This window comes from Lithobates pipiens, unplaced genomic scaffold (assembly GCF_037356315.1).
Source record: "Lithobates pipiens isolate NorthernLeopardFrog02 unplaced genomic scaffold, aLitPip1_a1.2 Scaffold_23, whole genome shotgun sequence".
Lineage (NCBI taxonomy): Eukaryota > Metazoa > Chordata > Amphibia > Anura > Ranidae > Lithobates > Lithobates pipiens.
In genome coordinates this window covers 51,517,020-51,529,242 of record NW_027507785.1, presented here as the reverse complement: position 1 = coordinate 51,529,242, position 12,223 = coordinate 51,517,020, and the positions used below count along the sequence as shown (strand labels likewise).

Below are 12,223 nucleotides of genomic sequence, written 5' to 3'. Positions count from 1 at the left end.
GGGGGGGGGGCGTTGGGGGCCGTCAAGGCACGGATCCAGGGGGGGGCGGTCAAGGCACGGATCCAGGGGGGGGCGGTCAAGGCACGGATCCAGGGGGGGGGGGCGGTCAAGGCACGGATCCAGGGGGGGGGCGGTCAAGGCACGGATCCAGGGGGGGGGGGCGGTCAAGGCACGGATCCAGGGGGGGGGGCGGTCAAGGCACGGATCCAGGGGGGGGGGGGGCGGTCAAGGCACGGATCCAAGGGGGGGGGGGGGGCGGTCAAGGCACGGATCCAGGGAGGGGGGGGGCGGTCAAGGCACGGATCCAGGGGGGGCGGTCAAGGCACGGATCCAGGGGGGGGGGCGGTCAAGGCACGGATCCAGGGGGGGGGGCAGTCAAGGCACGGATCCAGGGGGGGGGCAGTCAAGGCACGGATCCAGGGGGGGGGGGGGCGGTCAAGGCACGGATCCAGGGGGGGGCGGTCAAGGCACGGATCCAGGGGGGGGGCGGTCAAGGCACGGATCCAGGGGGGGGCGGTCAAGGCACGGATCCAGGGGGGGGGGGCGGTCAAGGCACGGATCCAGGGGGGGCGGTCAAGGCACGGATCCAGGGGGGGGGGCGGTCAAGGCACGGATCCAGGGGGGGGGCGGTCAAGGCACGGATCCAGGGGGGGGCGGTCAAGGCACGGATCCAGGGGGGGGGGGCGGTCAAGGCACGGATCCAGGGGGGGGGGCGGTCAAGGCACGGATCCAGGGGGGGGGGGGCGGTCAAGGCACGGATCCAGGGGGGGGGGCGGTCAAGGCACGGATCCAGGGGGGGGCGGTCAAGGCACGGATCCAGGGGGGGGCGGTCAAGGCACGGATCCAGGGGGGGGGCGGTCAAGGCACGGATCCAGGGGGGCGGTCAAGGCACGGGTCAGGGTGCACTATCAGCGCACCTAGTCGTGTTATAAAATACATATGTTGCTGGTCATCCATCAGTGTCATGTTTCAGGCAACGCTCCCGAGTTTTCCGCTAGTCTAACGCTGCGCCTCGACCGAATGTCCTGCGATCCCGGCATTCGGGATTTAATCTAAAAACAAACATTTGGTTCAGGATGGAATTTCGAGACGCTTCTGAGCACACCTCATGAAAGGCACGGGAACCGCGCCAGCGTTCCCAACAGACGAGGCGCCGCGTTGTGTAACCGGGCCTGGGGAATTATTGGACATCCTAGACGGGTAGCACAGAGGAGTCAGTGTGAGGGGTGTACAGGCCGGTTGTGGGATTCTTCCAGTGGAAGGATGACGCAGCCTTCAGTAAATATTGACCTCTGCACACCGCTCTCGCCACCCCTGCCGCCCTCCAGGTGTCTGAATAATGGGCACACTGTGCACCGCGAGCGGAAAGTTCCTTCTCTTCATTGAAGTAGGTTGAGCTCCTCCACATATAGAAGCCTCACCGTGTCTACAGAATTCTAAAAAGTAAAATGCTAAACTTTTCAAAACCTGCAGCCTTCATTAAAATAATACCTGGTGACCCCACCATAGATTGCCAGACGCTTCCTGCTATGGGGTCACAACTGTCTATCAGACCATAGAATACCAGATCCTCATCCTCTGGATTCAAGATGTACAGATTATGTGTCTATGAATGGCTCCTCTAAAGACTGCATTGCATGTGCGCCACCTAGTGGAGGAAATGCAGAAAGTCCGCCATCATGCTATTGGCTCACTAGGCAAGAGGTTACATTCGTGTGTTGTCCCCGAGTTACTCGTGTGAAATGAACCATTATTACCCAAGCCAAAGATAGCAATCCCTTCCCGAAAATTCCACATTTACCTGCACTGTAAACAAAACACGGGAACCGGCCGATCGATTCCCGCTCATTTATAAAAACACATTTTGTCTAAAAGGCAATTCTGACGTAAAAAAATCGCATTACATGGAAGTATTTGGTAAGGATCGAAACACGACCCATGCGATTCTCCCGAGTGACAGAACCCAAATGTGGCCATAAACATCTGTAACAGGCGCCCTACAGATGGCACCACGTCCTTGAACAAGTTTTTCCCCTATGTTCCAGTCATAAAATTCATTTTAAATACATTTTAAAAGAATGGGGGGGGGGTTGTTTCTTAAAATATATATATATATATATATATATATATATATATATATAAAAAAAGAAGAAAAAGAAAAGAAAAAAACACAAATAAAAAAAAAAAAAAAAGAAGGAGGAGGGAGTGCTAAAAAAATAAATAAAAAAAAATAGAAAAAAAAAACTGCCAGGAGTGGGGGTACAAGAAAAAAAAAAAAAAAAAAAAAAGGGAGGAGGTAAAAAAATGTAATTAGAAAATAAAATAAAAAAAAAAAAAAAAAAAAAAAAAACACACAGAGGGGGGAGGGGAGGTGCTTTAAAAGTAGAAAAATAAAAGCGAGCAAAGCAGTGTGCTAAAAAAAAAAAAAATAATAATAATAATAAAAAAGAAGAAAAGAAAAAAAAGGAGGTGCTTAAATAAAAAAAATTAAAAAAAAGCAGAGGGTGAAGGGGTGCTATAAAAATAAAAATAAACAAAATAACTTACCTGAGTCCCATCTCGATCCAGAGAAGTTGCGGGAGAAGTCTCAGCTGCCCAGACTCTCCCTCCTCATTGGCCGAGACAGCAGCGCGGCGCCATTAGCTCCTGCTGCTGTCAAAGTCAGTGAGCCAATGAGCAGAGAGGGGGCAGGGCTGAACTCAGCTCCATGTCTGAATGGACACACAGAGCAGCAGCTTGGGTGCCCCCTATAGCAAGCTACTTGCTGTGGGGTGCACTCGGCGGGGGGGGGGGGGGCCAGGAGTGCCGGCAAAGGGACATGAGAAGAGGAGGATGGGGCTGCTGTGTGCAAAACCAGTACACAGAGCGTAGCATGATTATATATATATATTTAAAAATAAACAGGGACTTTAGTATCACTTTAAAGAAAAAATGGGGGATGCTACATTAAAAAAAAAAAAAAAAAAAGTGAAAATCAATCCAGCACTGTGCAGGAAATCAGTGTAACTGCTCTCTCCCCCCACCATCCCCCACGCTGGACTCCAGTGTCTTCTGCTGCTGTCAATCAAATCTAGTGACAAAGGCAGTAGGGGGGAGCCGCACTGGGTGTGTCAACGGAGGCACACAGCCCTGCTTGGGATCAAACCCACACACAAGCGCCCCCCTGCCATAGTAAGCGGTTTGCTAAGGGGCACTCAGAAGGCAGGAGAAGCCAGGAGCACTGGCCGGGGACCCCAGAAGAGGGTCGGGCCGCTCTGAGCAAAACAGAGCAGGTAGGTAGTTTTTTTTTTCCTTAAAAATAAACAGATTCTTTACAATGACTCATTTGGAGTTGCACTCGGAAGGAATTGACTATGGACTTCGATACGGAGAGGCGGCGATGGGATTTCTTATGTTCTCTGTGTAATAATGTTACATAACAGATCTCCAGTCCTCTATTTAAACCTGCTGGGAAAGTCTTGATTGGGCGGTGTGGGAAGGGGGGAGGAGACACTGGCAGTACCAGGTACTGATCATCGCTGAACTTTGTACGCCGCGTCTCAAAACCGCTATCAGGAGCGTCAGCAAGTCCCTGCCAATAATTCATGCCTCGGACCTGCTGATCAGCTGTGTCCAATCACAGCCAAGAGCCCCGTGCCAATACAGAGCTCTGTACAGAGGGCTCAGTTTCTCATCTCTGCATAGCAGGGATAAGAAACAAGAGATGGGTTAGTAAAATCAGAACACATTACACATTCTTGGGCACATATTTAACCCTTTCCCAGCCAGTGTCATCAGTACAGTGACAGTGTATATTATTATCACTGTATTAGTGTCACAGGTGATTTCAGTAGCAGTCAGTTCTCCTCCTCCCCTCCGGCGTCAGATTTGCTGCCGCACTATCGCAATTAAGTCACTGCAATTACAAGCCGTCGTTCCCCCCCCCCCCCCTTTTGTCTTGCTTTCATAAAATGGATTTTTTTTATTATCAAAATGGATTTTATTCTGCAATATTTAAGTTGTTGGTAAACTCATTCAATGAATCCAAGCTCTGCAAGCTGAGATAACATGCACTGCATTGAGATAGAGATTATATATATATATATATATATATATATATATATATATATATATATATATATATATATATATATATATATATATATATATAGATAGATAGATAGATAGATAGAGAGAGAGAGAGTCTCTCCCTATATATTTATTTTGTTTTTTTGTTTATACCACAAAAAATAAAAATCCCAGGTGACCAAATACCACAATAAGAAAGATCCATTTGTGTGAAAAAAAAAAAAAAAGAATTATATAACTTTCATATGGGTACAGCATTTCATGACCACGCAATTGTCAGGTGAAGTAGCGCAGCGATGAATAGCAAAAAATGGCATAGGTCATGAAGGGGCGGGGTGGGGGGGGGGGGTAAAACCTTTCCGGAGCTGAAGTGAGTAAAATGGAATTAAACCCTCCAATCATTTACAGCCAGGGAAGCTGCCATCTTAAACTGTTTGATCTGCAGTTGCCATGATGTTGGCATGACACCAGACATTGGTTGGCTTGACAGATCGGTTAAGAGCACAAGCAACTGTGACAGTTTTTTACGTCACGGCATGCATACGGGTTTAGTTCCACTGGGATTTGAAACGTCACTGCATTCTCCATATTATCAGACGGCTGGGTGCAGGGTTCAAGAAATGCGATAGTAATAGGGCACGATGCAATCGAAAGAACATGAAGGCTGAAGTCTCTCTCATGCGGTGATGTCATAAAAACTCCATAGCAGTAACCTGACTGTACAAAGTACAAATCAGTATTTAAAGTGGAACTCCAAGAAGAAAAACCCCAGCCAGACTTTTTTTTTTTTTTTACCATCGATGCTCACTCCTCTCCCCTGCAGCAGCACAATTTGACAGAGATGCTGGATCACATGACCAGGCCCATCTGTTGTCAGCACTCCCCCCCCCCCCCCATTCCTAACACCTAGGCTTCATGTAACAAAGATGTATATGCCGATTTCAGCCCGTTATGATCACGACCTTCTCCCTGTATCAGCCAGCGACCGACTACAGGGGAGAGGAGAGGAGAAAGCACGCAACAACTGGCAATACCTAAGCGGTGACGTCAACCATAAGCTTCTACGGCCCGTCCACTGTGCTCCCTCCTCTCCTCTGCAGCCACGCTAGTTGACAGAAGCTGGATCACATGACCAGGCCTATCTGTTATCAGTGTTCCCTTCTCTCCCCTGCAGCGGCGCTGGTTGACACAGGGGAGTTGAATTACATGACCAGGCCTGTCTGTTGTCAGCAGTCCTGCCTCTCCCCTGCTGCGGTGCTAGTTGACAGAGAAGCTGGATCACATGACCAGGGCCATCTATTGTCGGTGCTCCCTTCTCTCCCCTGCAGTTGCGCTAACTGACAAGAGGAGCTGGATCACATGACCAGATCCATCTGTTAGCACTCCCTCCTTTGTCCTGCAGCAGTGCTGGTTGAGACGGGGGGCCAGATAACATAACCGGGCCCATCTGTTGTCAGCGCTCCCTCCTTTCCCCTGCAGAGGTACAAGTTGACATGGGAGTGGAATCACATGGCCGCGCCCATCCGTTGTCAGAACCCCCTCCTCCCCCCCTACAGCGAGGTTGGTCGACACAGGGGAGCCAGATTACATGACCGGTCCCCTTGGTTGTCAGCTATCCCTCTTCTCCCCTGCAGCGGCGCTGGTTGACAAAGACGAGCCAGAACACATGACCAGACCAGAATGAATATAGGCAAGTATATACACGTTTTTTTTACACAGGTCAGAATAGGTGTGTGTGGGGGGGGGGGTCATTATTACGATTAGCCATGTGTTATGCCTGAAGCCTACGTTAACAGGCCAAAAGAGAGCAAATAAGAGAAGTTTATTGTTGGGATTTACATACACTAAGGCCGGTCCATCTTTAAAAATTGCAAAGGTAAGGAGCAGACCAATGGAAGCAGCTATTTTCCCTATAAATCAAATAACTGAATAATTAAAAAAAGATATAAACCTCCTTTCATGTTCCTAGGATATTGAAGTTGCACAGATCATCTTCTCTGAATAAAATGGCCGACAAACCAGCCGGTTCCAAGTATACGCGGAGAGGCACCGCAAACACGTGACACGCACCGGTCTATTTGTGCGCACACACAGACAATATACACGTCTATATATTTTTATTGCAATGTACAGACAAGGCTCGGTGACCTTGTTTCTGTGTGTGTGCGTTTGGCTGGAGACCAAATAGTTGTGGAGACATTTATAAATAATAAAGCATGGACTAAAAACCACTCGGACACGCTCCAGACAGGTCATTATATATTCTGAAGGTCCTAGGAGACCTGCAGTGCCCGGGAGACTGCAGAGACGTACAGCAGCCTCCAGGCAAGACAACATAGATAAGTGGGTAGCAGGTGGCTCTGCAGCTCTAAGTTCAATGCCCACCAGAAAAAAAAAAAAAACACATCAGCATGAAGTTTGTACATCACCCTTCACAATTTTGTGGATTTTCTCCATTTACAATCACAATTTAAGATCATAAGCAGAGTCTGGGGTGGGGGCACTGCACCGTTATATTGTCCTAAGAGCAGCTGAACTCCCCATACCAAGGCCACACCAAGATAATGTCTAACCACAGTGCTAGGAGATTTTGAATTGCAAAAAAAATACACTATGTGGCCAAAGGCTTGTTGGCACCTGACCAACACACCTCCTGTATGGCCAAAGGATAGTGGATACCTGACCATCGCACTTCCTATATAGCTAAAGCCTTGTTGACACCTGAACATCACTCTTCCTACACAACCAGAAATTTGGCGACACCCGACCATCACAATTCCCATATTGTCAAAAGACTGTTCACACCTGACCAGCGCACTTCCTATAGGGTCAAAGTTTGTTGACGTCTGACCGTAACACTTCCCGCGCAACCAAAAAGGTTTGACCACACCCGACCTTCACAGTTCCAATATGGATAAAGGATTGTTGACATCTGAGCACATTTTCTACATGGCCAAAGTGTGTTGACAATTCACCATACCACTTCTTATATAGCCATGTCTTATGGACACCTGACCATCACACTTCCCATATGGTCAAAGTCTTCTTGACACCTGACCATGCCACTTCTTATATAGCCATGTCTTATGGACATCCGACTATCACACTTCCTATATAGCCAAAATCTTATTGACACCGTCACCTGACCATCACATGTCCCATATAGCCATGTCTTATGGCCACCTGACCATCACACTTCCCATATGGTCAAAGTCTTCTTGACACCTGACCATGCCACTTTTTGTATAGCCATGTCTTATGGACACCTGACCATACTTCCCATATGGTCAAAGTCTTCTTGACACCTGACCATGCCACTTCTTATATAGCCATGTCTTACGGACATCCGACCATCACACTTCCTATATGGCCAAAGTCTTATTGACACCGTCACCTGACCATCACATGTCCCATATAGCCATGTCTTATGGTCACCTGACCATCACACTTCCCATATGGTCAGTCTTATTGACACCTGACCATCACACTTTCCATATGGTCAAAGTCTTATTGACACCATCACAAGTCCCATATGGCCAAAGTTTTATTGAGACCCAACGATCACACTTCCTATATGGCCAAAGTCTTGTTGACGACCGACCATCATACTTCATATACCGTATGGCCAAAGGCACCTCAATATTTATGGCCATAGTTTTGGAATTGTACGTCCATCAAGTTCATATCGGTGTGATAGTCATATAGCGCAACATCTTTTCTGTATGGAGCTAGATCAGTACCAGACTGGCATTTTATGGTTTACATACTATACTTTGAATACTGTGGAATGTATTGGCACTATTCATTCACAATCTCAATAAACATTTTAGCTTCAAGAAGAGCCCACCACCCATGCCCACAGTCTTGGCCTCTTACCTTCTCAGCTGAATCTTCTGCAGATAAGTAGGAGGTGTTGGAGATTTCCAGAGTTACAGAGGCAGAGTGAGCATCGGTTGTAGATGAAGACCGCGGACGGGCAGGGTGCGAAAGGACAGCCATGATGTCCTGCGCAGACCGGCGGCTGATTTGCGGGCTCCCGCGCGTCTTGCCTTTGCGGTTCTGCTGAAGGCTGCTTCCTCTTTTCACTTTGGGTGGAACACGAATCTGCTGCAGGACGCGATTGAGGGCACCGGGTTGCCCTGTTCCGTCAAGGTCCGACACCAGTAATGGGTCTGGTTCTGGATCCGGTTCTGGCTGTGCCTGCAGGACATCGTGCGGGGAGACGGAGGAGCGGCGCCTCTGATGCTGAAACAGATGCTTCAGGCCCTGGCCTATGTTGTCAAAGTGGGAGCCCTTGGAGGGCTTCTGGTCACCATCCACCAACCTCCTCCCTTCTGTACCCCCAGGGTCGGCATCGTCACAGAGGCTTTCGCTGCCAGAAGTCTCCATCAGACAACGCCAACCATGCCCTCCCACGCTAACTCAAAGCTTGGGTTGCTGCTTTATGGCGAAGGTCGGCGCGATTCTTATATGGATGAGGTATAAACCCAAAAGATGTGATGGTAACAGAGTAGAGTGGGCATAAGAATGGAGACGAAGCAATCCTGAAACCTCAGCTATTCAATGATATCTGTGGAGGAAAAAAAAAAAAGACGATAATGAATTGTAGAGCTCTCTAATCATAAACTTCATAGTTTCTCATGACACGGCCTTTATAACCTGAACTGCAGGATATGCAAATACTGTCTAAATGCAAGAGTCACGTATATTCTTCTCAAATCTCTACAGTGCCTTGAAAAAGTATTCATACCCCTTGAAATTTTCCACATATTGTCATGTTACAACCAAAAAACCTAAATGTATTTTATTAGGATTTTATGTGATAGACCAACACAAAGTGGCACATAATTGTGTAGTGGAAGGAAAAAATGATAAATGGTTTTCTAAAGTTTTTACAAATAAATATATGTGAAAGGTGTGGCATGCATTTGTATTCAGCCCCCTTTACTCTGATACCCCTAACTAAAATCTAGTGGAACTAATTTCCTTCAGAAGTCACCTAATTAGTAAATAGAGTCCACCTGTGTGTACTTTAATCTCAGTATAAATTCAGCTGTTCTGCGAAGCCCTCATAGGTTTGTTAGAGAACCTTAGTAAAGAAACAGCGTCATGAAGGCCGAAGAACACACCAGACAGGTCAGGGATAAAGTTGTGGAGAAGTTTAAAGCAGGGTTCGGTTATAAAAAAAAATCTCCCAAGCTTTGAACATCTCACGGAGTTCTGTTCAATCCATCATCCGAAAATGGAAAGAGTATGGCACAACTGCAAACCTACCAAGACATGGCCGTCCACCTAAACTGACCGGCTGGGCAAGGATCATCAGAGAAGCAGCCAAGAGGCCCATGGTAACTCTGGAGGAGCTGCAGAGATCCACAGCTCAGGGGGGAGAATCTGTCCACAGGACAACTATTAGTCGTCTCTCCACAAATCTGCCCTTTATGGAAGAGTGACAAGAAGAAAGACATTGGAGAAAGAAAGTCATAAGAAGTCCTGTTTGCAGTTTGTGAGAAGCCATGTGGGGGACACAGCAAAGATGTGGAAGAAGGTGCTCTGGTCAGAACTTTTTGTCCTAAAAGCAAAACACACTACATGTGGTGGACATCTCCCTGAAACATGGTGGTGGCAGCATCATGTGGTGGGGATGCTTTTCTTTAGCAGAGACAGGGAAGCTGGTCAGAGTTGATGGGAAGATGGATGGAGCCAAATACAGGACAATTTTAAAAGAAAACTTGTTAGTCTGCAAAAGACTTGAGACCGGGGCGGAGGTTCACCTTCCAGCAGGACAACGACCCGAAACATACAGCCAGAGCTACAATGGAATGGTTTAGCTCAAAACATATTCATGTGTTAGAATGGCCCAGTCACAGTCCAGACTTAAATCCAATTGAGAATCTGTGGCAAGACTTGAAAATTGCTGTTCACAGACGCTCTCCATCCAATCTGACAGAGCTTGAGATATTTTGCAAAAAAGAATTGACAAAAATGTCCCTCTCTAGATGTACAAAGCTGGTAGAGACATCCCCAAAAAGACTTGCAGATGTAATTGCAGTGAAAGACGGTATTACAAAGTATGGACTCCGGGGGGCGCCATACAAATGCCCGCCCCCCTATACACACTTTTCACATATTTGTAAAAAAAAAAAAAAGTTGAAGCATTTAGCATTTTCCTTCTACTTCACAATTTTGTGCCACTTTGTGTTGGTCTATCGCATAAAATCCCAATAAAATACATTTACGTTTTTTGGTTGTCACATGACAAAATGTAGAGAATTTCGAGGGGTATGAATACTTTTTCAAGGCACTGTATGTATTTTGCACTGTGTAATGTATACATTAAATTTTTCTCTGGCATTTATTTTTTCATTTTTTTTTTTTTTACTTACATTTGCTTAGTCATGGTGCAGTGCCATCAATTTCTGTCTTCTGGATTCTTGCTGACTGCACACTTGATATGTGATGAATGAGCATTCTTCATGGAGATGATGTTCTGCTGGAAAAGAAGGATGGACCGGTTACTACAAGGGAAATTGCACTTATCAATCTGACTCCTCTAACAGGACAGTGAGAATAATAATGAAAATAGGTAAAGTGCAGCAACCCACAGCAACCAATCGCATATTAACCAGGTCATGGCGAAGACGATTGGTTGGCTGAGTGTTCATACACCTTATATGTTGCTTTTCAACTCTTCAATAAAGCCAAAAGGTTTCAGTATAAGTGCATATAACAGCAATTCTCAACCAGGGTTTCTCCAGAGGTTGCTGGTGGGTTCCTTGAGCTGTGGTTGATTGACCCCAACATCTGATGGTGCCTACCCTCACTGTGCAGAGCCAGCTGCATAACACAAATTATCTTTTTTGCTGTCTGTAAAAAAAACATCCTTCCCACTGACCAAAGTAGGGAGCATTCTTGCCAATGGAGTAAGGGGGACATTCTTCCCACTGGCCGCCAACGTAAGGGGCATTCTTCCCACTGGCCGACAACGTACGGGGCATTCTTCCCACTGGCCGCCAACGTAAGGGGCATTCTTCCCACTGGCCGCCAACGTAAGGGGCATTCTTCCCACTGGCCGCCAACGTAAGGGGCATTCTTCCCACTGGCCGCCAACGTAAGGGGCATTCTTCCCACTGGCCGCCAACGTAAGGGGCATTCTTCCCACTGGCCGCCAACGTAAGGGGCATTCTTCCCACTGGCCGCCAACGTAAGGGGCATTCTTCCCACTGGCCGCCAACGTAAGGGGCATTCTTCCCACTGGCCGCCAACGTAATGGGCATTCTTCCCACTGGCCGCCAACGTAAGGGGCCTTCTTCCCACTGGCCGCCAACGTAAGGGGCATTCTTCCCACTGATCAACAACATACGGGGCATTCTTCCCACTGATCACCAACGTAAGGAGCATTCTTCCCACTGATCACCAACGTAAGGGGCATTCTTCCCACTGGCCGCCAACGTAAGGGGCATTCTTCCCACTGATCGCCAACGTAAGGGGCATTCTTCCCACTGATCGCCAACGTAAGGGGCATTCTTCCCACTGATCGCCAAACGTAAGGGGCATTCTTCCCACTGATCGCCAAACGTAAGGGGCATTCTTCCCACTGATCGCCAACATAAGGGGCATTCTTCCCACTGATCGCCAACATAAGGGGCATTCTTCCCACTGACCACCAATGTAAGGAACATTCTTCTCACTGACCAAAGTAGGGAGCATTCTTCCCAATGGAGTAAGGATGACATTCTTCCTAAAGTAAGGAACTTTCTTCCCACTGATCACCAATGTAAGGAGCATTCTTCCCACTGATCACCAATGTAAGGGGCATTCTTCCCACTGGCCCTCAAATACATTTTATCAGGGTTTCCTCTGGAGTAAAAAGGTTGAGAAAGGCTGGTGTGTACAAAGATTACACCAACATAACAGAAGTGTACCCATTACCAAAAACAAGTGAAGGTGCGCAGTGGTTGGAACCTCAGTGATGTCACCTTATTGAACAGACAAGCGGTGTTCTTGCAGATATTGAAGTGGCGTTTGCAGCATTACAGCCGCTTATCCTGTCCATCTACACTGCTGCGCCATTCATTAAGGAATAATGGAATAAGGAATGAAAGTTTATTTGCCGGGTGTAAAAAAATAAATATATATATATATATATATATATATA

At 47.3% G+C, this 12,223-nt stretch overlaps 1 protein-coding gene across 1 annotated transcript in view; it reads right to left on the bottom strand.

Annotated features, from left to right (window-relative positions):
- Positions 1-12,223, bottom strand: part of TMCC1 (transmembrane and coiled-coil domain family 1) — a 200,847-nt gene that overhangs the window by 117,303 nt on the left and 71,321 nt on the right. The window contains exons 5-6 of the mRNA XM_077451598.1: positions 10,452-10,558; positions 7,945-8,638 (exon numbers count right to left, since the gene is read on the bottom strand). Coding sequence (XP_077307724.1) covers positions 7,945-8,457 — 513 coding nt within the window. The 5' untranslated portion in view covers positions 8,458-8,638; positions 10,452-10,558. The remainder of the gene's footprint in view (positions 1-7,944; positions 8,639-10,451; positions 10,559-12,223) is intronic.